This window comes from Sus scrofa, chromosome 16, assembly GCF_000003025.6.
Source record: "Sus scrofa isolate TJ Tabasco breed Duroc chromosome 16, Sscrofa11.1, whole genome shotgun sequence".
Classification (NCBI taxonomy): Eukaryota; Metazoa; Chordata; class Mammalia; order Artiodactyla; family Suidae; genus Sus; species Sus scrofa.
This window is the reverse complement of record NC_010458.4, coordinates 65,637,185-65,663,503: the sequence shown is the minus strand read 5'-3', so window position 1 is coordinate 65,663,503 and position 26,319 is coordinate 65,637,185. Positions and strand designations below refer to the sequence as shown.

At 38.2% G+C, this 26,319-nt stretch overlaps 1 protein-coding gene across 2 annotated transcripts in view; it reads right to left on the bottom strand.

Moving 5' to 3' along the window:
- Positions 1-21,397, bottom strand: part of SOX30 (SRY-box 30) — a 35,587-nt gene extending 14,190 nt beyond the window's left edge. Inside the window, exons 1-4 of one of the 2 annotated variants that reach the window (XM_003134105.5) lie at positions 20,083-21,397; positions 17,982-18,221; positions 16,601-16,780; positions 7,771-8,260 (exon numbers count right to left, since the gene is read on the bottom strand). In XM_003134105.5, coding sequence (XP_003134153.1) covers positions 7,771-8,260; positions 16,601-16,780; positions 17,982-18,221; positions 20,083-21,082 — 1,910 coding nt within the window. In that variant the 5' untranslated portion in view covers positions 21,083-21,397. The remainder of the gene's footprint in view (positions 1-7,770; positions 8,261-16,600; positions 16,781-17,981; positions 18,222-20,082) is intronic. The other variant, XM_003359837.4, reaches the window with a different exon arrangement.

Sequence of the window (26,319 nt, the reverse complement as noted above, 5' to 3'; positions counted from 1 at the left end):
AAAAAAGAAAAAACAACAAAGGGTTTCTTTGGCTCTCCTACACTGTTGGTGGGAATGTAAATTGGTATAACCCCACTATGGAAAACAATATGGAGGTTTCCTAAAAAACTAAATATAAAACTACCATATGATCCAACAACCCCACTCCTAGGCATATATCCAGAGAAAATCATAATTCAAAAAGATACATCGGGAGTTCCCGTCGTGGCGCAGTGGTTAACGAATCCGACTAGGAACCATGAGGTTGCAGGTTCGGTCCCTGCCCTTGCTCAGTAGGTTAATGATCCGGTGTTGCCGTGAGCTGTGGTGTAGGTTGCAGACGCGTCTTGGATCCTGCGTTGCTGTGTCTCTGGCATAGGCTGGTGGCTACAGCTCCAATTCGACCCCTAGCCTGGGAACCTCCATATGCCACAGGAGCAGCCCAAAGAAATAGCAAAAAAAGACAAAAGAAAAAAAAAAAAGATACATGCACCCCAATGTTCAGTGAAGCAGTATTTACAACAGCCAAGACATGGAAGCAATTTATATGTCCATTGATAGCAGAATGATGTGATATATACATACAATGGAATATTACTCAGCCATAAAAAAGAACAAAATAATACCATTTGCAGCAACATGGATGTATCTAGAGATTATCATACTGAGTGAAGCAAGTCAGAGAAAGATGATTATCATATTCATATATGTGGAATCTAACAAAAATGATACAAAAGAACTTATTTATAAAATAGAAACAAACTCACAGATTTCAAAATCAATCTTATGATTACCGAAGGGAAACTGTAGAGAGGTGGGGTAAACTGGGAGGATGGAATTAACATATAAACACTAAAATATATAAAGCAGATAACTAATAAGGACCTACTCTATAGCACAAGGAAAATTACTCAATATTCTGTAACAACCAAATGGGAAAAAAGAATGGATATAAGTAGAAGTATAAGTGGTTTACTTTGCTGTACACCTGAAACACCGAAACACTGTAAGTCAACTATACTCCAGCTAATTGCTTTGTTTTGTTTTAATTTTTAGGCCACAACTGCAGCATATGGAAGTACCCAGGCAGGGACTGAATCCAAGCTGCAGCTGCAACAATGCCAGATCCTTTAACCTGCTGCAACTGGGGCTGGGAATCGAATCCACACTTCTGCAATGACACGAGCTGCAGATGGATTCTTAACCCACTGTGCCACGGCAGGAACTCTCTAATAAAAAACATTTTTAAACGGTTTCTTTTAGTTTTTTGAGTATATTTATAAAGTCAAATCTGAAATCTGACCCCTTCCACAGGTAGTTTCTGTTGCCTGTGTTTCTCCCCCATGTATGAATTGTGCTTTCCTGTTTCTTTGCATGTCTCATAATTTTTGGTTGAAAACTGGACCTTTTTAAAAGGTAATATACCAGAGGATCTCTGGACAATGACGTTTTTTACTTCTCTAAGGCCATCTTTTTTGTTTGTTTTCTGCTTGTTTGTTCAGTGACTTGACTAGGCTATTTCGGTGAAGTCCATTTCCCTTGCACGTGAACCTTGAGTGTCACTCCTTCAGGGCACTTGGATATGAATACAGTCACCCTAGGGTGATACTGGTTTTAGCAGGACTCTCTTTTACTATCTCTTTCCTTGATTTTTGTGTAAGCTCTCTAACTCATTGGCTATCATACATAGCTGCAAGACTCCACTAAATGTTGTCTTATTGCTGTAATGTTTTCAAAATGCCTTAGGGCAGAGATTGTTACATAGTGTGATTCAGTTACACTCAGGCAGGGGTAAATTTCCAGGAGTCTTTGAGGTTTGTTCTGACTGCAGGAGGGCTCTTAGCTGTTTCTTTCCCTAGTTCTCTTCCGGGTACTAGCTGGCCTACAGTTAGCTTCTTGGTCTTAATTAAAAGGAGTCTCCTTTTATTTGCTTACCACCAAAACTCATTGTTTTCAAGAGTGTTTTTAGGCTTGAACTTCCCCACACTGTTTCAGATACAGTCAAATTCCTTTGGGGGAGAGCTTCTGAGCTCTGTTCTTATGGCAAAATCTCTGGCCTTCTCTGCTTGCCTCTCCCAAACTAGGACATCCCTTCCACAAGTGAACTGGTCAAGGATGCTCAGGGTTCCAGTATTCTCTGCCTGTCATCCTTAGAGTTGGGTGAAGAAAAGGAACCCCCAATCTCGTGGTCACATTCACCATGATTTATCCTCTTTAACTCAGAGCTGGAGAATATGAGAAATGCTGCTCTGTCCTGTAAGATACTGTACCCCTTGACTAGGAGCTGAAAGGAGAGAGAGGAGAGAGAGAGAGCTATCTTCTTGGTCATGTCCACCTAGAGTCAGGATTCCATCAAACTTAATGGAGGGTGGGAGTGAAGGGCAGTCATTTGTCATGGCTAAAGTCCCACATAGACTCTTGCTGTTCCTACCAAGTTTTAGGATGCTTTCTTGAATAAATGTTTCTCCATACGCTGTATGTCCTAAGGACACTTCCCAGAGAATTTAAGTGGTTGGCTTTTAAAAACAGTTTTTACCAGTAATGCTTGTTTGCTTGGGAGCAGGTCATGCAGCCATCCCATGAATGAAACTCTCTCTCATTTATCTTTTTAATCATATTATTTCTATTAACATCTTTAAGCTTTGTTCTGGATACACTTAATTACTTTAAAACAGTTTGATCATTTCAGGTTTTGTTAAGAATTTTTAGATGAAACCAGAGCAACATTTCATCCAGGCCTAGCTGAAACAAGACCCTCCAAGTATTTAATATCCCTTCAAAGTTTTCTAATCACTTTAGTGGGAATAGGATATACCTAGCCCTGTATGAATGCTGGGCACTGCTGTCTATCATCTTTCAGGTAGTTTTTTCACCAGCCTTGGGTAATTTTCCTTACAAGCATACACAGATCAGTAATCAGCTAAATACTCAAGACGGAGCCTAAGCAGAGATCCAGATCTTGCTCTGTGCAGGTTTCTTCTCTCCAGTGCTCTATCTGGAGAATTCTAGCCGACTTGACTTCACTGGACTCTCAAGCTCAAATTCTCAAGGTATTAATCTTCCTATTTGTAGCATCTACTGACTGTTCTTCTTAATGAACACTTTCCTCATGTTCTATATTTTTTTTGTCTTTTTGTCTTTTTAGGAATGCACCCTCAGCGTATGGAGGTTTCCAGGCTAGGGGTCCAATCAGAGCTTTAGCCGCCGGCCTACACCACAGCCACAGCAAGGCGGGATCCTTAACCCACCAAGCAAGGCCAGGGATCGAACTTGTGTGCCCATGGATTCTAGTTAGGTTCCTTAACCACTGAGCCATGACAGGAACTCCTCTATAATTTTCTAAAGCTCATCTTTAATAACAATTTTCTCCCTTTGGAAACTCCTAAGTGGCTTTGATGGCAGAAGTGTTCCTCTAGAAGAGCTGTCCTAGGTTAAGTCATCCAAGAACTAATTTGTGTGTTAATTTCTCAGTTTATCAAGTGGACAGGGTGATTTTAGATCCTCAACCCATGTGCAGTATAATCTGGGATTTTTTTTAACCCAGGCTTTTTTCCATATATAGCCCTGGATTAAAACAAAACAAAACAAAACAAAAACAATGTTCCTTTGTGCTCTCTCTAGGTTGGTGACAAAAATCTTCTATTTCTTTTATTAAGGTTGAGAGGCCTCCCTGGGGTCTTTAGTCTATGGAGAGGTTTTAGTTTCAGCTCCTTACCTTGAGCAGGGTCAGGACCTCATTTCCTCATGTAGTCCTTAAAGCCCAAGTTTATAAATGCTGAGACTATTTCTGAATCTGAAAACTACCCCCAGGACCTCTGTACTAGTTTTCATCTTATTGGTCATTTTGACAAAGGGAGATTTATCCTTTCTTGTGCTTTCAGCTAGGTATTAAATTGTTCATATTTAAATTCAACATTTATAGATAGTTTACAGCAGAATGTACTCCTTGTTAGCTAAATCTATCATGTTTTGTATGTGTATGTATGGAGATGTGCATTATTATAGGAAATGGGTCCAAAATTTCAATCAAATTCTTAAATAGGTCTATAAACCAAATAAGAGTTAAAGATAATTGCTTTTAACTTTTGATCTAATTGTCTAAAATTTTACAATTTTTTTTTTTGGTCGTTTTGCCATTTCTTGGGCCGCTCCCGTGACATATGGAGGTTCCCAGGCTAGGGGTCTAATTGGAGCTGTAGCTGCCAGCCTATGCCAGAGACACAGCAACACAGGATCCAAGCCGTGTCTGCAACCTACACCATAGCTCACTGCAACGCCAGATCATTAACCCACTGAGCAAGGGCAGGGATCAAACCCGCAAGCAACCTCATGGTTCCTAGTTATATTCGTTAACCACTGCGCCACGCCGGGAACTCCAAATTTTACAATTTTTTAAGATGCTATATATTACCACAACTTTAGAACTCTTTGGATTTATCTTCCCTAATAGATAGATATAGATATATAGATATATGTCTGATTTTTATATATTTCAAACTAATAAATTCCCATTTATCATTCATATCCTTTCAATATCCCTAACTGTAATACGCTTTTGAATACATTTATTTATTCAATGGCCAAAAGAATTAAGAGCCTAGATATCTCCTTCGCATGTGAAGGTATAAATGTACTGGGAGAGGGAGGAAGAACAGAAGAAAAAATGGGTATGTGCGTGAAAGGAATAACTAAGAAATTAATGTAGAACAAAAAAGAGGATGTCTCAACAAGCACAGTGTGAAGATGGTTAAGATTTGAAGGCAGGAAGATGTTAGCCCTTGGAGCTAGGGATCAGCACTTCTAAGTGTCCATCTGTTTTATAAAATGACTCCTTGATTTTTACTCTAGGTACAGAGGGCAAAATATCAAATAGGCCTATCTGGTATATATTTATATATTTGATATATATAGCAAATATCATTATAATTATGGTATTGAAATGGCTGAATAATTCCACATATAAATAGATTAGATTAGGGAAGAAATATTCTTTATAGAAGACTCTGTTATTAGTTGGGAAAACAGACAATAGAAAAATTGAGGGGGATGAATTAATTTTGTTATTTAGCCAGGCTAGATTTTTACTGAAATATATTATCTAAATAAGCATAAATAAATTATCCATATCCTTGGGGAAATTATCATCACAGATATACAGGCAGAAGTTAGAAAAGGAATTAGATAATATTATAATTTATAAGGCTGGTCTTCTGTTTTGGAAAACTATATGCACCTTCATGTTTATAGGTGACATACTGCTTTAGCATCCTTACATGAAAAAAAATTCGATATAATACTACTAAGTCATTTCATTTGGTTCCTCCAGTTGCATTACTATTAATTAGCAATAATGGTATTAAAGACAGAGATACAGTTTCTGTTTTCTTTCTTTCTTTCTTTCTTTCTTTTTGGTTACACTTGCTGCAAACAGAAGTTCTCATGCCAAAGATCAAACCCAAGCCACAGCAGTGACAATGCCAAGTCCTTAACCATTAGACCACCAGGGAACTTCTAGTTTTTGCATTCTAAGGACCTATTTCCCAGAGCTTCCTTTCAAAATGTTCTTTAAGGGAGTTCCCATTGTGGCACAGTGGAAACGAATCTGCCTAGTATCCATGAGGATGCAGGTTCAATCCCTGGCCTTGCTCAATGGGTTAAGGATCCAGCCTTCCCATAAGCTGTGGTGTAGGTCGAAGAAGCAGCTCAGATCCCGTGTTGCTGTGGCTGTGATATAGGCCACAGCCGTAGCTCTGATTTGACCCCTGGCCTGGGAATTCCCATATGCCATGGGTGCAGCCCTAAAAAGCAAAAAAAAAAAAAAAAAAAAAAAAGTTCTTTAAGTTATCAGATGATCTGTACCTTAACAGCCAAATTCTACAAGTCTTGCCATGAATAAGGAAGATACACTTCCTATGATTTTTAACCAGTTACTACCTCAGGAAATAGTTCCTGCCCCAAAGTCTACTTGACTACATGATTTTTCTACTCAAAAATACAAAAAGTATTTTCCATGTGATTCTCTGCTAGCAACTAACAGCTAACAATCAATAGAAGCCATTATACTGAGAAGCCATACTTCACACACATGGAATTCAAATTCAGACAGCAAATCTAAGTTTGACTACTGGCTCTGCCATTTAGTAGTTGTATGACCTTAACAAAGCTATTTAACAGCTGATCAATTTCTTTATCTGAAAAAGTAAAGGGAGTATTATGCTCAAGACAGAGGATTGCTATGAGAATTATAGATAAAAATACCAAGTTCTCAAAATGCTTAAAAGAAAAAAACAGTAGCAACTAGATTGAGACTGTGGGACATAACCTCTTCTAGATGCCTCTTTTTCTCCCTTACTATAAATGTTGTCTAAGTCTTTCCTGTATTACAAAATTAATTATATAACAAAGATAAAGTTTCCACAATTTTAGTCTGTGGACCTCAAGTTGAGAACTAAAGCTGATCTTCTCAAACTTACTCATTTGTTAAATTCCAGCTATGTCCTAAGCACTCTTCTTATATCTAAAAATAAAAAACTGTAAAATTTTCTAAAATTCCTATAAAATCTCAGATCTTAGCAGATAGCAATGAGAAGAGATTATTAACTGCTGGCCTGAGGAACCTCTTGAAGTTTGATTTCTGGGACTCAAAGACTGCTGAAAGTTGTTAAAGAGAAGAGCCTATCAGGAAAAACAAAACAAACCACAGATAGCAAAATTTCTCTTTTTCTTGATCTGATCCACTGGTTCACTTTCTTCCAGTTCTGGGCTAAGGACTTGAAAGCAAGCAATCCAATTATGAATTCAAGCAACATAATATATACCTCAACAGTTCTTTAAAGTTTTGGTATACCCAAGTGGGAGAGGTTTTATTTTCTAAATAAGCAACAACAGAAGATTGGCATTAAACATGTAACAGTCCATTCTCAACACAAACCATTTCTGTCTATACACTTAACAGCAATTGAAAAGTTGAGGCTAATGCCGCTCTATTAGAATGCTTGCAAGGGAGTTAATTTCTATAATTCTAAAATGGAAAGTTACAAATTTGTTTTCTCTAGATACTTCCCTGTGAAAATCAATTCCATTACAGGTGATTTATATAGGAAACTCCAGTTTGTTAAAAACAGTACTGAGACGGTGTATAAGTTAGAACAAGTCATTTAACCTCTTAGACCAAGTGCTTTCTATTATCCTTGCTATTCAAAGCATTGTTCACAAACCAGCAGAACTGACATCACTTGGGAGCTTGTTCGAAATGCAGACTAGCAGACTTACCATAACCCAGTACAGGAAACTACTGTACCCTAGACCTGCTGACTCCGATCACACCTGATTCACATGCATTTAAAAGTTGGAGAAGTACACCTCTATACAATAAGGGGGTTCACTAAGTAACAGTCTTCTATTGTTACTTATTTAGAAAGTAAAACTGCTCCCACTTGGGTATACCAACACTTAAGGTCAATTATAACTCTTTATAACTGATTTTCCTCATGAAAAATCAAATCTGACAACATTGGGGCCTGTATTTTCACATGGCAACAGTAGGCTGGAGCTGAGTAGCAGCTGCCCCGAAGGATGGGAGATGTACTCTCCTTGGCTCCTCCAGTCCTCATCTGCCCCCCTCCATGTATTTATGTTAACTGCTTGGCCCCTATTCAGCCACTAATCTAAATAAGATCCTAAGCAGAATTGAGGAAGTTCCTTTCTCAGGGGAAAAAAAAAGGACTTCAGATGTCAAAATTCATTCTCTGTAAGAATTTTTAGGAGAAAGGAAATAAACTATTCATTTACCTTGATGGGAAGTAGTGAGGTCCAGGTAGGAAGTAAGGGTGATGAAAAGAGAATCGAGGTGGTGTCCCAAACAACGTGGCTGGATGGCCAAGGGGAGGGGGCTGGTAGACATGTGAGTGTGGAATAGGAGGAGGCTGGGGGATTGGAGCACTTCTGGGACAAGTAGAAACGCTGGGATACTCCTTGGGAGGCTGGATGGTTGAGGATGCAAATCTGGCATGGGCAGTACTTGCACTAGTTGGAATCCTACTGGTGCTTTCCGGAGAGACAGGAGTGGGTCTCTTCACAGAGCAACTGGCTCCAGAATGCAGCCGATGAGTGTCCGTTTGGGAGGGCCCAGCAAAGCGCTGGGGTGGGAGTGCTGGACGGAGGGGCAGACTTGGAGCCTGGACAGCCACCTGGGCAGTGGAGACACTGGGCTGGAAAAGTGTGATGGGACTTGGGCGCTGGACTGCTGGTGTGGGCAGCTGGATGGCAGGTGGAGCTTCACCTTCAGAAAAAAAAAATAACATAGGTCAGGCGTGAATTGAGTCACTCCCTATTCTACTTTGTTCAGTAGAATACAATAAACTGTAGAAGCAGAAGCCTTCACTAACCACCTTATGTAAGAGCACCACCACCCTATTTCCTTAATAACATTTTGAACTGAAACGATCCCATGCTTTATTTTACATTCCTGTCTCTCTTTCTCACCTAGATTCTAAGTGTCCTAAGAGGAGAAACCTTTTCTCTTTTGTTCACTATTGTTTCCCCAAGGCTCAAGATACTGCCTAGCACAGAACAGTCCCTTAACAAATATTTTTTGGATGAATAAAATGACTGATTGAGTAAAAGACAAAATATACACAAATGCTGGTATTTATACATAAACATTTCTAAGGAAATAATATGAAACTACTGATGGTGCTTACTTTTAAAGAGTATTCATCTGGAAGAGAAGACAGGGCCATGAGAAGCCAGACTTTCACTTTAAACCTATGGCTACTATTTGAATTTTCTATTCTCTAAATATATTAATTTTATTTTAAGTATTACTAGAGGTTTCAGTGTAGTTGTATGAGTCATTTTTTCTTTTATTTTGTATACCTATATTAAGCTAAATTATGAATGACATTTAATTCTTTAAATTAATTAATTAATTAATTTTTTATGACTACACCTGTGGCATAGTCCCAGGCCAGGGATTAAATCCAAGCCACAGCTGCAACCTACCCCACAGCTCTGGCAATGCAGAATCCTTCAACACACTGCATCAAGCTGGGGATGGAGTCCACACCTTCACAGTGACCCAAGCTGCTGAAGTCATATTCTTAATCCACTGTGCCGCAAGGGAAACTCCAACATTTCTTTTTTTTTTTTTTTTTTTTTAATTTTTATGGCTGCATCTGCGGAATAGGCATATGGAAGTTCCCGGGATAGGGGTCAGATCTGAGCTGCAGCTGCCGGCCTATGCCACAGCCACAACAACTGCCAGATCTGAGCCACATCTGCAACCTACACCACAGCTGGTGGCAATGGCAGATCCTTAACCCACCGAGCAAGGCCAGGGCTTGGACCTGCATTCTCATGGATACTATTCAGGTTCTTAACCTGCTGAGCCACAATGGGAATTCTCAACATTTCATTTTTTAATTGAAAAAAACTAAAGAAATAATCAGTAAAATTATTTTGCTTTATTGACTTCAATGTGAATACATAAGGAAATTCTCAAGTGAGACTAGGACTTGCCATAGGTCAACAATTTGGAATGGATAAGAAAGGAATATTATTGCAGCAGGGCATGACACATAGAGCAGCACTTTTAAAGGCAGGTAAAATAATCATGTATTTGATATTTTTGATCCTGAGGAAGAGAGGATTGCTGACTGAGTTGCTAAGTTATTCACTTAGACTAAATTTAAACTTTCCCAAAGAAATACAGAGAGAATCTAGTTTATTCCAGTGCAGTAAGGTCTCTGTTAATATAGAAGATGCAGTCCAAGAACAGACCTTATGGTTAGAAATGTTTTTGTCAGAGGCAGAAAGGAATGTGGATCTTTTCTCAGCCCTGCCCAGGTAACACCTTCCTCTCCTTCCTTCTCTGCAGATAAAGCAAATAATACCTCTCCTTAAACATGGAGGTAGGGAATTAAAGGATATATTATTTTTTGTAAGATTTTTGTTTCCCCTGTTATAGTTGATTTACAATGTTCTGTCAATTTCTACTGTACAGCAAAGTGACCCAGTCACACATAGATATATACATCATTTTTCTCACATTACCACCCATCATCTTCCATCACAAGTGACTAGATTTAGTTCCCTGTTTGAAGATGGTCTCTGACCCAATGAAGTAGAGGCAGCACAGGAGCAGGGTATTGATGAAGCTGTCCTGATTCTTAGTTAATGGGATTACATGGACTAGCCCTCCCATATGTGAGACACAGGCCTTCAGCCTTTCCTGATTAATCAAACATAAAATAATTTCCCTTTTTCATGTACCCTCTGGTCCTATAAATCTAGTCCATATCATAAAATAGTGTAAATGTGCAGGTCGGACACCATTTCCACAATCACAAAATTGGAGGCTTAAGAGCAGGAACAGTTTAATTCACATTTACATCCCCATTACCTGGCACAGAATCTGGTTAAGAACAGTTAAGAAAGCTATAACTAGATGAAAGAAAAAGCAAACTAACAAATAAGCCTATAGCTGATAGCACCTCTACAACTGATCTGATAGAAGAGGAATCTCCTCAGAACAACTTTGAAGCCAGGCTGACTTTTAAAATCTCTCAAAGCTTTATTCACTGAATTGCACCCAAAATATCTGCTCCTAAAATCTACCTCTGACACAGATTTCTTTTCCCTGTACTGTACAAGGGGCTCTTAGTCCTCAAAAAAAGAAGTGTGGTCTTATTAGGCAAAGGAAACAGAAATTACAGGCGCTGTAGAGAGCAATATTATTTCAATTACTGAAGAAGGAAGGGGACTCATCTTTTGGCTGTTATCAAATGTACTTTTCTACCAAAGATATTTTATGAAAGAAGGGTTACCAGTGAGGCATGAGGTGATTTTAAAATCATGCACTCATTTAATTAAACATACATTCACTAATCAACTAACATGTGTCAAACATCATTTTGGTCTGAGGTAAAAAAAAAAATCAGATGCATAGAGAGCCATGTGAAAGTATAATGAAGATGTCCTAAAAGTCAAAATTCAGGTTGCTAAACAGGAGGTTAAAGTCTACAACATTTAGTCATCACTGATAAACTGTCAGTATATAGAGAAACCTTGTAGAAAGGGAAGAGCTCTAACGTATCAAACTGTAGATAAAGTATGGAAAAGACCACCCAGACACCTATTTTCTCTGCTTCTAGCATGCAGCTAGATTATATTTCCCAGCTTCCCCTGGAGTTAGGAGTGGTCTCGTTGCTCAGGCTACCCAATGGAAGTAAAAGTGCTGTGCACCACTTCTGAGACTGGCCCACAAAAAACTCTCAGGCATGATCCTCCGTGCTTTTTTCTCATCTGCAGGTTCATACACACATGGATGCTACATATCAAGGATGAGAGAGCCACAGGGTAGAATAAACCTGTGTCCATAAATTATTTGGAAGAAAGCCAGAAATGCCTATGTTGGAGTTTATGTTGGTAGAAAAAATAAACCATGATTCTGTTTAAACCATTATGTTTCAGGGCATGTTAAAGCAGCTAGCTTTACCTATTCAGTACATGAGGTAAAGAACAGAATTTTAGATCTACAGTACAGTATGGTAATGAGAAAAGAAAAAAATTGAAGTTAATAGTTTTCAATAATTCCTGCAAATCTCTCATCCCCCACTTCTAAAGAGGAAAAATCCACTGCCTATGCTCAATTTATGAAAGATGCAACTAAGCTTTTATTGTATGATTGGGGAACAGAAACAGGTACAGAAGGGCAGAAAGTGAGAATAGACCAAATTTCTCTATAATAAAAAGCTGTATAGAAGTAGTAAGAAGGGCAAGAGGACTAGCATATGGCTGAGGAGAGAGAAACAGAGGCAGAGAAAGAGAAGGATAGGAGAGAAAAACAGAGTTATAGAGACAAAGATGGGAAGTGGAGGCTTGGCAAGATCAGTTAGGCAACTGATAAGAAAGATGGGACTTTGGGGAAGCAACAATGGTAATGAGGAGCCCTAAGAAGACTTACTCTAGCTTGAACCATATGATTCCTCCTTCCTTGCCCCTTCAAGAAAACCTACAATAATGAGATACATCAATTTTTAAGGCATTTTCAAGCTATAGCTTTGTTTCTTATGGACACAATACTTTTCTAGAACTGATCTTAAGACAGGAACAAGACCAGATTTGGGGGGATTATAACACTATCAGAATGTTGGTGGTTTTTTTGTTTTATTTCAGTTAAACAAAAAGAGGTCAGTAAACCAAAATGGAATCATTCATCTACTATAAAAATATTAAAATAGTAGTAAATATGTTTAAAATAAAAATTTAGAGAAAATGTATGAATTCACAGGAGTGAAAGATGTCAAGTGAGTTAAGATGTAATAAGGAAAACTCATTTCAGGTTTGAGAAATAAAATGTAAAGAATGAAATGATAGCACCTGAAAATTCATAGATATATAAAGCTGATATTTAGAAGCCACGTTAAAATAAATATAGCTTCTACCAAAGTTCCAGAAGCCCTTAAAATAAATGTGACTACTTAAAATGAAAATGCTGGCATAATTGGTATCAAAGACATTTGATAGAAGTTCCCATTGTGGCGCAGTAGAAAGGACTCTGACTAGTAACCATGAGGTTGCAGGTTCAATCCCTGGCCTCACTCAGTGGGTTAAGGATCCGGCATTGCCATGAGCTGTGGTGTAGGTCACAGACCCAGCTCAGGTCCTATGTTGCTGTGACTGTGGCATAGGTCAGCAGCTAGATTCGACCCCTAGCCTGGGAATCTCCATATGCCATGGTGCAGCCCTAAAAAAGAAAAAAAAAAAAAAAGACATTTGATAAAACAAAGTATCTAAAAAGTATTCTGGACTCCCAGGCTATAAGTACTTTCAGAAACTAGAAACAGAGGGCTCCAGATATAGGATTAAATGTGAGAGCAAAATTTTTATTAGATTTTTGGAACTCCAAATAGTGGCTAGGAAAAAAAGGCTGTTAGGCATAACTAAAATAAAACACTCATAGAAGAATGAAGGTTATTTTACACGACAATGCTAAAAAACCAGAAGGAAAAATGTGTTTCAAAAATCATCAAGTTGTTATGGCTAACTGGCCAAATCAAACAGAACCCATAAAAGGGAAAGATATCTTTTCAAAATGAAAAGCTTGGCCAAATGTGTAAAACAGGGAAACCAAAGTGTGCAAGTCAGATGCAAGTAAAAATTACAGTCCAAAGGAGAATTGAGGGAATCATACCTGAGGGACCTTAAAGTCAATACTACGTGACCTTTTAAATACTTTTATAGAAAGAAGAGACTCAGTGAAATCAACAGAATAGTTATTATGGTATAAAAGGCAACTGAAAGAAGAATAGAGAGACGTAAAACTTCATTCCTACTAAGGAAGACCTTAAGAAGATATCTGAACCCTAATTCATTTTTATAGCAGATAGTTTAAGAATATTAGATTGACTGCAATCTAATGGCATGTTCACAGAATGTTCTAATCCAAATTGACAAAATGAATACAACTAGATCTTAGGTAGCATTCACTTAAGTAAGAACTTCAAAGAAACTCAAAGTAATAACTGAGAAAATAATAGATAAAGGAGATACAAGTGGTCTCGCCACCAAAAAATGCTATATCAGAGTGCTTTTAGAAAGTCAGCATAACTCCAAGTTACTGGTAGTGATTAATTTTAGAACTATAGCTTTGTGAGTCCTTTTTCTACACTTGAAAAGCTGGTAAAAATCTATACATGTTAGTGCACAAAGCTTGTTTAAAAAAAAAAAGAGCAAATTGTTCCTGTTATGAGATAAATTAGGAAAAAATGCTCAACATCACTAATTGTTAGAGAAATGCAAATCAAAACTATAATAAGATACCCACCTTACACCAATAGAATTGCCATCATTAACAAGTCAATGATGCTGGAGAGGTTGTGGAGAAAAGGGAACCCTGCTTCATTGTTGGTAGGAATGTAAATTGGTATAACCACTATGGAAAACAGTATGAATGTTCCTCAGAAAACTAAGTATAGAACTATCATATGATCCTTGGCATATATCTGGACAAAACTTTCATGCAAAAAGACACATGCACACCTATGTTCACTGCAGCACTATTCACAATAGCCGAGACATGGAAACAACCCAAAAGTCCATCAAGAGAGGAATGGATTAAGAAGATGTGGTACATGTATACAATGAAATACTACCCAGTCATAAAACAGGACAAAACAATGCCAATGTGGATGCAACTAGAGATTCTCATACTAACTGAAGTAAGTCAGAAAAGAAAGACAAATAACATATGATACCACTTATATCTGGAATCTAAAATATGGCACAAATGATCCTATTGACAAAACAGAAACATATCACGGACATGGTGAGCAGACTTGTGTTTGCTGGGGAGAGGGGAGGGAGTGGGATGGATAGAGAGTTTGAGGTTAGTAGATGTAAACTATTACGTTTAGAGTAGATAAGCAATGGGGTCGTAGGACCCCAGCACAGGGAACCTTGTCCAATCTCTTGGGTTAGAACATGATGGAAGACAGTATGAAAAAAAAGAATGTATGTGTATGTATGTATGACTGGGTCAGTTTGCTATACAGCAGAAATTGAAGGAACACTATAAATCAGCTATATTTTATTATTATCTTTTAATTTTAAAAGAGATAAATTATATCTGACTAACTTGATATCTTTCTTCCATGGGAATAAACAAAACAAGTTTGAAAAACAAAATGATGATTTCATATTTAGAATATAATTTAAATTGAGTTAAAAGAAACAAAAAAAAAAAGGAATCGTGTAAAAATTCCTACCTAATGGATAAGCAATTAAAAGTAGATTTTCTTAGGGATTGGTGCTCTAATTTGTTCTCATTTAAGAGTTTTATAAATGATTTAGAATATAAAACATGCAGTGAAATTTGAAAATCTGCAACTGATACCAACTCCTCCAAGTAATATAATGCCAAGCTGATGAAAACAAACTAAAAGAATATATTTCAAAAGTTGTAAACAGGAGTTCCCACCCTGGTGCAGCGGGTTAAGGATTGGGCATTGTCACTGCAGTGGTTCGGTTTGCTGCTGTGGCATGGGTTTGATCCCTGACCCAGGAAATTCCACATACCATGGGTATGGCCAAAAAAAGTTGTATGACTGGACAGCAGAGTAGCTCATAAATCTCATCATAACTATTATATATATAGTACATATACCACAACTATTACATATGTATATAATTATATATGTAAGTAAAAATAATCCCCAAATACCATACTTAAACATAACAATTTTTTTATCATTTGAGATTCAAAAATAAGAGAAATACAAAAAGGAAAAAGCAAACAAAAGATCATTATTTTGCCTAAGATTTGATTACTTTGTATATGGCTCTGAAATGCTTCCTATAATTCTTCCTGTCATACTTATTTATATAAAATATCATGGGTGCAAGAGATCTTCCAATATCAGAGGAAAATCTTCCACTTTATACCTCCCCAAATCTTTGCTCATAATTGCATAACATTAATATATTGTATAAAACTGTCAGCCACCTCAAGTAAGAACATTGATAAATATGTTTCTGGGAAAAGAAAACCTATGGCATTTAACTGTGGATCGAATGACATGGAAGAGAGGTATTAGAAAAAAAGGGTAAAGAGAAGAAACATAGATTATAAAAGTACACATCATAAATAACAGAACAAGGTAAGTTAATGAAAGCATAATTAAGCTTAGACTGAAATACAAGATTAAGAGAGATACTATGGCATAGTGAAAGGTGAAAGTGCCTGACTGTGCTGGGAGAGAACAAGGTGACAGGATCAGTTTTCTGCATTTTTCTCTTCTGCCTAGACACCTTGAATGTGGCTTTGTTGCTATCCATTGCTATAATGACACATAGGAAAACCAAACTCAAAATGCATAAGGTCCTAATAAGGCAATCTTCAAGATATCTCAACTTCTCGACACATCGGTCTGAGTAGATGGAAAGTGGAAAGAGCAGTAGTTTCAGGATAAGTGATAGTTAAGTAGTGAATGTACAAAGCTCTGCCTAAGAGATGACTAAAATAGGCTGTGGAAGAACAAACTAATGATGGATTGACCTAAAAAAAGGTCTTAAGACATTAGAGTCTCAATTTGGGGTCCTTAAAAGCAACAGACAGGAATGTTGAAAAGAGCTGATAATAGAGGAGAAATTTATGGAAAGATGATATAATGAACCAAATACTTGGTATAAAATAGATTACTTGCATTGGTTTTGTAGAGCAGCAGGAAAATGGTCTTAACAGATCAGTCACCATTACTAGATTCCAGGACAGGATGTCTCATATCCCATCAGCAAGGCATTCTTTTATGCTGACAGTAAAAAGATGTTCCTATTTCCTATTGAATTACTTCAGCCATTTCCTGCATTATCTGCATAATCCATGGACTCATCCTCATTTGCTTAAAAGGTCTGACGCGGAACATTTGCTACTCTGGCAAATCAAGGGTTTTGATATCTACTGAAATTTTTCCATCTCTGATTTAATACTTTGTCTTTCTGATTTTTTTCCTTAATACTGTTTTCTGAATCTTTAAGCTAACAGAAACAAAATTGCAAGTTAAGAAGTAAAATTATCACACAGCCATTTAAAAAATTGTAATTTACAATAAAACCAACTCACCAACTGGATGAGTGATGGTGTTCTGTAGGCTGGGAATTACCACAGAGTAGGTAGGTGAGCGATAAGGATAAATTGTTGTAGGATTTGTAGAGATTATATTCTGTGTTGTACCAGAAAATACATTGGAAACACTTAGAGGGAAGCGTTTTCTCTTCCCTGGTCGAGGCTGATAAACCCAACCTATAAAAGAAGGTAAACTATTTTTAATTCAAACATATGAATCCTATTTAGGCTTTAAGTAATTCTTTTCACATTAAAAGTCTAAAACCCTTCTAGGTCTTAATTATCTAAAGTATCTTTTCCATCCCTATGATACTATTTCCTGTGCATTTTATCAAACATATATATCCATATGGCTCCTAGCTAGTGGCCAATGTTGAAATCCATAATTCAAAGGAAGAACAAGGGCAAATGTCTTGTAACCTAAGACACATACTGAATTTGTAGTAAAATCAACAGTAAAGGCAATGAGTTTGAATCCCAAAGCTTTTTCTCCACCTATAAAACAATGTCCCAGTACGATACTATTTATTTCTTTCTGTTTCCTCACTTTCTATAAGATAAAATTGTCTATATTTTACAATGAGGTGGTTACTAATGACCAGTCACTATTTGTATGCCTCCTTCAGGAAGAATCACTCTCTTAGACTTGGCAGTCTCCAAGTCCACAAACCACCCAATCTCCTTTCAAACTCAGAAAAGTGGAGTTATGGCAATTGTAGTGATCTGCTGTGTAACCGGGCAAATCACTAGTCTCCTGTAACCGCTGCCTCTGACCACTCCCTCTAGAACGTCTCTGCTACTAGTATGGAAAAATTATTTTCCCACCATGCACAATATGTTGGGCATATACTGTGCTTTTACTCAAGCTTAGTATCAGTGTCCTCATTGCTGGGGAGAAAATCAGAATTTATTTTAAACAATATCATGAGGAGGATAAGCCGAGCAATCAGAAGGCAGGACTATGTTCTGATAAGCATATAATATTAAAATGGAGTACAGTGTTAATGCCTATAATGTGCACTGAATATTTTTTCTGTTGCTAGGATCTGAACACTTCATTTTCCAGCATATTTGAAAAATTATAGCCTAGAACTCCAGAGCTTTACCTTAAGTTTACATGTATATATTTAATCAAAACTGCAGTTAAACTTATGTCCCAAGTTTGCATTAGTTTGCAAATATGAGAGCGACCTTTGTTCTGCTTAAGAAAACTCATGCCCGGTATCAGTTCAATCATTACTACAGTATTAGCCATTATTCTCTCTACTGTATATATGAAATTAGAAAAAAATTACAATCTCAACCTAACCTAATCTTTACCTAGACAAGTTAATTTAAAAGAAATTAGAAAGACGCTTTGTTCATTTCGTTTGATTACCAGGAAATTCCTCTCTGTGCTTTTCTTTAATCTTTTGTGCTTCATCATAATACGGTTTCTTTTGTTCTTCACTAAGTTTGTTCCATTCCAACCCAAGCTGGACACTGATTTCTGCATTGTTGGCTGCTGGGTTAGCTTTGGCTAGTGCTGGCCGGTGGATCCTTGCCCAAACCATAAATGCATTCATGGGTCGCTTCACATGACCATTTCTGTCCTTACTGAATGGAGTATCAGGTATTCCTACATGACAAAAATTAAGAGACTAAATTAATGGGCCATACACACACACACAATTTTAAAGTGAAGTGCATCTCCTTTATATTTACTTTTTAAATATCTGGAGAAAATAATACACTTCAATATAGCCAAAGAATTGCCAGTATTCCAGAATTCCTCATAACGCTTGAATTCAGCATTCTAACCTGTGGCTTAGAATGACTCTTTTCCTCAAAATGAGTAATATTGCTGAAGATATTGTAGAAGTAATATATTGAAGACACAGTAAACTGCTGGCTCATTACTTCTTTGAGTTATATTAGTACCTCTAACGATAGTTAACATTTAGTTTATTTCCCATTAAAAATATTCTATTACTGGGGAACCGGAACTATGACTTACTCATGAGTATAATCCTAGCACTAGGTGGGTATACCCTAAAAGTTTAAAGAACTCATTTACATGCTGCTGGAGTGTCCATTCCAACAAAGAAACTTCTTATAGTTACATTTCATTATTAAGGATAAGCACCTGCTAAGGTGGGTCATTAACACTAGTCCCATGTCCTGGGAGAAAAATAAGAGGAAAATAATAAAAGTTGACTTTCCGAATGTCACAGAGACAGCTGAAATTACAGTAAAGGGAAGATGGTTAAATTCATGTCTCTTACAAAATTCATCAAAAACAACTGTATATAAACTTAACATGTTGTTTCTTTCCATTTTAGGGTTAATACATAAAATTTTAAAATGCACAAAGGGTGAAATATGTATTATTTTAAAAGCTTTCCCTTTCTCTTCTTTACAAAATGACATCAAAGCTTAAAAACTAATGAAGAGAGGAGTTCCTGTTGTGGCTCAGTGGTAACGAACCTAATTAATATCCATGATAATGTTGGTTTGATCCCTGGCCTCGCTCAGTGGGTTAAGGATCTGGCATTGCTGTGAGCTGTGCTGTAGGTCGCAGACATCACTCAAATTGTATTGCTATGAGCTGTGGTGTAGGCCGGTAGCTACAGCTCTGATTCGACCCCTAGCCTGGGAACTTCCATATGCTGCAGGTTTGGCCCTAAAAAGCAAAAACAAACAAAACAAACAAAAAAAAACCAAAAACTAATGAACAGAAAAAGCAAGAGGGTGCAGTGGGAAGGAAGAATCAGTAAAGAAAACAAGAACAAAAACAATATAAAAGCTCATGAAAATGTGAACTGAAGATTGACATGACATTCATTGGCATAGTATTCTGTGTGAATTAAATCTAGGTATCTATTTTGCAATAATGGGTAGAAATAAAAGACCTACTTATAATTGTTACTGCTGTAAGTATGGTCATTTCTTTGAAAAGTTTTTCTTATTTTATAGTATTCTCATTTTATTTCTATAAATCCTTAGCTTTTAGAATACTGTTACAATAAATTATACACTGCTTACTCCTAGAAAATTTTTTACTCTTCATTTTAAAGATAAATCACCTCTCAATCCAGTATAAACTCGTTTATTAACATTTTTCCATTAAATACTATTTGTTTCTTGATACACATAAAAATACTGAGCCACTATAATACAGTAAACTGTTGATTATTTCTTGCATATAAACTGAGCTTTATGTTACCAGCAAAGATATTTCTATTTTTGTGTGTAACCATTAGTCACATTTAAATCTCATCCTTCACTAGGCCTTAAAACAGATTGTTTTTAATGTTTGGGTATCTTGAATGGTTAGTGTATTTTACTGGTATATGTACAAGTCAGAAGTGATACCTGGGAAGACTGCCCTGAATCCAAGATTTTATTTCTCTAGGTTAGGCTTCTCAACAGCTGACATGTCAGCTATGGGGCAATAGACGAAGTTTGAAAACCAGATTGATTCCCCTGCCGTCTAATACCTGCATCTGAGGGAAGCACGGTGAGCGGGACATCTTTGGTTTCAATTTTTACAGAAGGCTCCAGTAAGGACTGCATTTTAATAGGCACTGGTGTTAAGGGGACCTTGGTCAACCGTATCAGCTCTGAGGGTGGAGGTCCCTGAAATTGGATCCGAGCCCCAGGCGGTACGGTGTGAAGAGTCAAAGGGATCCTGAGGTCCTGTTGGTGGGGCCCAAAGGCACTAGACGGTTGGGTCAGGATGACATCCTTGCTGCCATGGACCAGACCATTGGACGCGGACTCTGTGCCAAGCCTGCAGTCGTCGCGGAGTCTCTCGGGCTCTTCCGTTTTGATGACTCCTTCTCTGAGGGCCGCTAAGCTTTTGCCTTCCCCGCCTTTCAGCGTGTAGCTCATGACCTCCTCCGCCTCTAACTTGCCCTTCTCTTCCCCTCGGCTGCTGTCGAGGTCCGGCCCGGGGCCTTCCACCTTGGTAGCCCTGGAGACCTTAGGGCCTGCCTCAAAGACCCTCCGAGGCCCCACCGACGGATCCAAGCCGGGCCCCAACTCTTGCTTCTCCGCCTTAACGTGCAGGGTCCGGGGCTGCAACTCGGGCCTGCTGGGGGCGCCCTCGGACGCTGGCAGCGGTGGCGGCAGCAGAAGCAGCTCGGGCCTCAGCTGCAGCAGCCGCGCCTGCGCGGGTGAGGCGGCTGCGCCTTCTTCCCGGGTCTGAGGCAGTGGTGGCCCTGGGGGCAAAAGCAACACCTGCTCGGGCTTCACCTGCAGGAGCCGCCGTGCCGCGGGCTGTACGCTCGACGCCGGGGCCTCCCCGTACGACGAGGCCACGGTCGCAATGGCGGCCGCGCATGGGGCGGGCGGCGACGGAGAGGGCTCCACGGCCGCTGCCCTAAAAGAAACTCCCTCGACGGGCAGCGGGGGCGGAGCGGGGCGCAGCGGGCGCGGCGGGGTCACCCGCGGCAGTTGGCGGGGCTGAGGCGGCGGCTCCGGCCTGGCTCTCTCCATGGGGGGAGGGGGACGTCCCGGCCTAGTCCCGGCCCGGATTGTGAGCTCAGCCGTTTGTTGGCGACCTTCCCCCTCCCCCTTTCAGTTAAGACCCTTCCAAGGCCTTTGCTACCCAGAACCCTACGCGGTTCAAAAAGCAGCCCTTCGTCTTGGCCTCGCCCAATCACAAGCGTCCCGTTATCCCTGGCCTGCCAATCACAGGCGCGTTCTCCAGCCTCTCCCGCCCTCTGCGCTCGCCTCGTGTCAAGCCCTCGAATCACTCGCGATGACCGGAGCACCAGCACGTGCTGCCCATTTTCCCCCTGTGACTTTCTCTCTCTTCCAGAGTTCTCTTCCGGCCGTTGTCCTTGGTTACCCCTCCCCCGCCCGGAGCACCCAACAATGGCGTTGCCCAGGAAACCGTAAGGTTCCAAGCCACTGACCTACTGGGGATAAAGTCGCGTGAGTCTTTCCACAGGAGCTAAGGATCTGAGCCTTTTGTGCGGGTTTTTGCTGTTACACAGCAGGTCCTGGCCTTCGTAGGGAATTTTGGATGTGTGCCAAGTGGAAAGGGGAAATTTTGCAACTTCTCAATAACCGCATTAGTTGATCTTGCAGGAAAGAAGAGTGTTCAACTTGTATGATCGCTCTGCTAAACTTTCCAATAATCACCACTCCTGTGGGCCCTACTTGCAAAATCCCAAATTTATCCACTTCTTTGGGTTTCTGCCGCCATTACTCTGTTCTCATCTTACGTCAGCTTTCACCTGGATACTGTTAAAGCTCTGTAAATAGGCTTCCTGCTTTTTACTTTTGCCCCACGCTTCAGCTGCCAGGAATCTTTCAAAATTACAAATCTAGTTCTGTCCACACCTGGCTCTCCAGAATCTTCTCATGGCTCTCCACGGGCCACACAATAAAAGTTTAATATTCCTGGCAAATATAAAGCCCCAAATGGCTTGAGCTCTAGTTCACCTCCTTGCCACTCTAGCCCTGGCTTCATCTATGCTGCATCTTATTTTTTTCTCCTACTCCAAAGATGTTTGAATATGCCCTCACTTCTGTTTCTCCCTTGTGTCTCCTTAACGCCTCCCGCTCATATTTCAAATGTAGCTCAGCTAGGACTTCCTCAAAGACTTGTTCTCTGACTTAAAATCAAGTCAAATCTCATTTATGAACTCATACCTCTATCACTTCCTTTAAAGCTCTCACCACAATTCATATTTCTTTATGTAATTCTGCTGCCTCCCCCACTTTATTATATACTCCTCTGTGGGCAAACTGTTTTGTTCATTACTGAATCTCCAATGCAAATCAGAGCCTGGCATGTAAGACATTTAATCAATACTTGCTGGATGAATAAGGACGCCTAGTCTAATAATAAAATAGTAATAATCACTAGCTATATTAAGGGTTTACTTTGATGCTGAGCAGTGCTTTAAATCCTTTGTTTCCATTAAATATCACCAAGAAAAAGAGGAAAGAAATCTTCTATTAACATTTATTATATTTCTAAGTGATATCCTGATTAAAATCTACAGATCTATCTTTAAGCGAAATGATTTGTGCCATGAAGACAAATTAGCTGTCAAAGACTTGCCTCAGTTTTTTTTGTTTTTTTTTGTTTTTTTTTTTTTTTGTATTTTGAGGGCTGCACCTGTGGCAAATGGAGGTTCCCAGGCTAGGGGTTGAATTGGAGCTGTAGCCGCTGGCCTACACCACAGCCACAGCAGTGCCAGATCCAAGCCTCATCTGCAACCTACACCATAGCTCATGACAACGTGGGATCCTTAACCCACTGAGCAAGGCCAGGGATCGAACCGGCAACCTCATGGTTCCTAGTCAGATTCATTTCCACTGCACCATGATGGGAACTCCCCTCAATTCTCTTTCTAATCTCCTACTGTCAAATGTGGCAAATTGGGAGTTCCCACTGTGGTGCAATGGGTTAAGAATCCAACTGCAGTGACTCTGGTCCCTGCAGAGGCTTGGGTTTGATCCCTGGCCCTGTGCAGTGGGTTAAAGGATCTGATGTTGCTGCAGCTGCGGCTCAGATTCAGTCCTTGGCCCAGAACTCTCATATGTGATAGGTCTCGCTTTTTTTTAAAAAAAAAAAAATATATATATATATATATGCATATATATATATATATTTTTAAAAAATAGGATTCTTACACCTGCAAGTAGACAAGAGCAGTGGTTCTCACACTTTCAACTTAGGAACCATTATGTCCACAAAAATGATTGAAGATTCCAAAGAGCTTTTATTTATGTGTCTTTATCTGTCAGTATTTGCCATATTATAAGTAAAAAGTAAGGACATAGAAAATAGTTGTCAATTCATTTTAAATATCAATAATAAATCCATTGCGTGTTAACATGTTTTCATGATAAAAGTGTTTTCCCCCAAACCGGAAGAGTGGTGTTATGAATCTAGTATCTGACTTATTCAAAAAAACAAACTTCTGCATTCAATTGTTGTGATTCACGTCATATAGGCTCTAGAACGTTTCACTGTACACTCAGAATGTGAAGTAAAAGGCAAATATTGTCTAGGAATTATTATGAAAGTAGCATTAACCTAGCAGACACTGTGAGTCAGTCCCTGGACCACACTTTGAGACCCACTGACAAAAACAAAGACTAAGGAAAGAGGCAAATAAATAAATCATGTTAGTGTTGATTTTGTGCAAGACTAGTTCATATTCCAATCTAAATAAATAATGAAAAACAAGTGATGTGACAGTCCTCTGTCACAGTATATTGGGAGTATAGGGAGAAAGCAAGGGTTTTTTTTAATAAAACTTTACTTGGGTTTGATTTATATATCATGTTTACAATTAAATGTATGATTCAGTGAGTTTTAAAATATTTATAGACTTATGTAATAATCACTAAAATCCATTTTCAGAACATTTTCATCACCTCCAAAAAGTTAGGGTAAGATAACTTTAAAAGTCCCCTTGTTCCCATTTGCTGTTTATATCTGCTCCTACCTTCAACCCTGGACAACCACTTATATGCTTTTTGCCCTATAATTTGACCTTTTTTAGAAATTTCATATAAATAGAATTACATAATATATAGGCTTATATGTCTGGCTTCTTTAACTTAGCATAATGTTTTTGAGATTCATCCCAGTTTAATGTATAAGTAGTTTTTTATTACAGAGTAGTATTGCATAGTATGGAAATACTAAATTATACATGGATATTTTATTCTAAGATGTCTACCACTCATTTTCTTCATCCACTCACTGGTTGATGGGCATTTTTATTATTTATAGGTTTTGGCTATTATGAATATGATGTCCATTCATGTACAAATATTTGTGGGTACATAGATTTGCATCTTTCTTGGGTAGGCACCTAGGAGCTGAACTGCTAGGTTATGTGCAAGTTAATGTATAATGTTTTACAGAACTGCCAAACTGGTTTGCAAAATGAATCATTTTACATTTCTGCCTACAATATATGAGGATCCCAGTTCCTCTACCTCTTCTCTAACACCTAAATATTTTAAAAGCCTTTTAAATTTTGTTCATTCTATATAGTATATATGGAATATATATATATATGTAGTAGTGTATAGTAGTAAATAATTATGTTTTAGAACTACATTTCCACAATGAATAAAGATGTTGCACATCTCTTCATATGTTTAGTTGATATTTATGTATCTTCATTGCCTAGGTCTGTTAAAGGCTTCTTTTGCCTGCTATTTAGATTGGGTTATTGGTTTTCTTATTGCTAATTTTTAAGGATCCTTAATATATTCTGGATGTAAGTTCTTTATTAGACATATGTTTTGAAAATATTTTATTCCAGCCTGTAGTTTATTTCACTCTTCCTTTCTCTCTCTCTTTTTTTTCTTCTTCCTTTTTTTTTTTTTTTTTTTTTTTTTTTGCTGTAGCCATGGCATATGATGTGGAAGTTCGTGGGCCAAGGATCAAATGCATGCCACACCAGTGACCAGAGCCACTGCAGTGACAATGCTGGATCTTTAACCTGCTGCTCCGTAAGAGAGCTTCTCAAGTTAATTTTTACTCAAAGAAAGAATCTAGATTCTTACCTTACACCGTACAGTTGTTTCAGTACTATTTGCTGAAAAGACTAACCATTTCCCATTGAATTACCTTAGTATATTTGTTGAAAATTAATTGACAATATATGCATGACTTTATTTCTGCATTTTGTTCTGTTCCTTTGATTTATATCTGTCTTTATGTCAATACCACATTGTCTTGATTACTATATCTTTATGGTAATTTGGGGGGTTAGGTTATATAAGTTCTCATAGTTCTTTTTCAAAATCATATCAGCTAGTGTTGGTCCTTTGGATTTTCATATAAATTTTAGTTTTAGCCTATCATTTTTTTACCTAAAAAAGCAAGACTGCTGATTTAGATAAGAATTGTATTGAATCTATAGATAAGTTTTGGAAAAATAGACTTCTGAGCAATATTGAATCTTCATTTTGCAGATGTGGGATATATGTCTGCCTATTTCAGTCTCTAATGTTTCTTGACAACATAATTTTCAGTATATGGTTCTACACTTCTTTTGTTTTTTGTTTGTTTAGGCATTTTATTTATTTATTTGTTATTTCCCCAATACAATTTTCTTTCCTACTGTACAGCATGGTGACCCAGTTATACATACATGTAAACATTCTATTTTCACACATTATCATGCTCCATCGTAAGTGACTAGACATAATGGTTTCCAGTGCTATGCAGCAGGATCTCATTGCTAATCCATTCCATTCGTTTGTTAAATTTATTCTAAATATTTCAATTTTGGATGCTGTTATGAATGCAGTTGTTTTCTTAATTTCATTTCTAGTTGATTGTGTATTGATTTTATATTCGTTACCTCATCACATTGGCTAGAAGCTCTAGTCTAATGTACAATACAAGTGGTGAGAGTGGACATACTTGCCTTGTACCCAGTGTTAGAGGGAAAGCAATGTCTTTTTCTTTTTCCCTGTGCTCATGGCACGCAGAAATTCCCAGGCCAGGGATCAAACCCATGCCACAGCAGTGACAATGCTGGATCCTTAACCTGCTGCACTGCAAGGAATCTCTGCAGTGTCTCTTATATTTATGCATGATGTTTACTATGGGTTTTATGTAGCTGCCTTTTATCAAATTAAGGAAGTTTCTTTCTATTCGTAGTTTGTTGAGAGCTTTATCATGAATGTTTGTTGGGTTTAATCAAATACTTTCTCTTTTTTAAAATTCACATCTAAATTTTTTC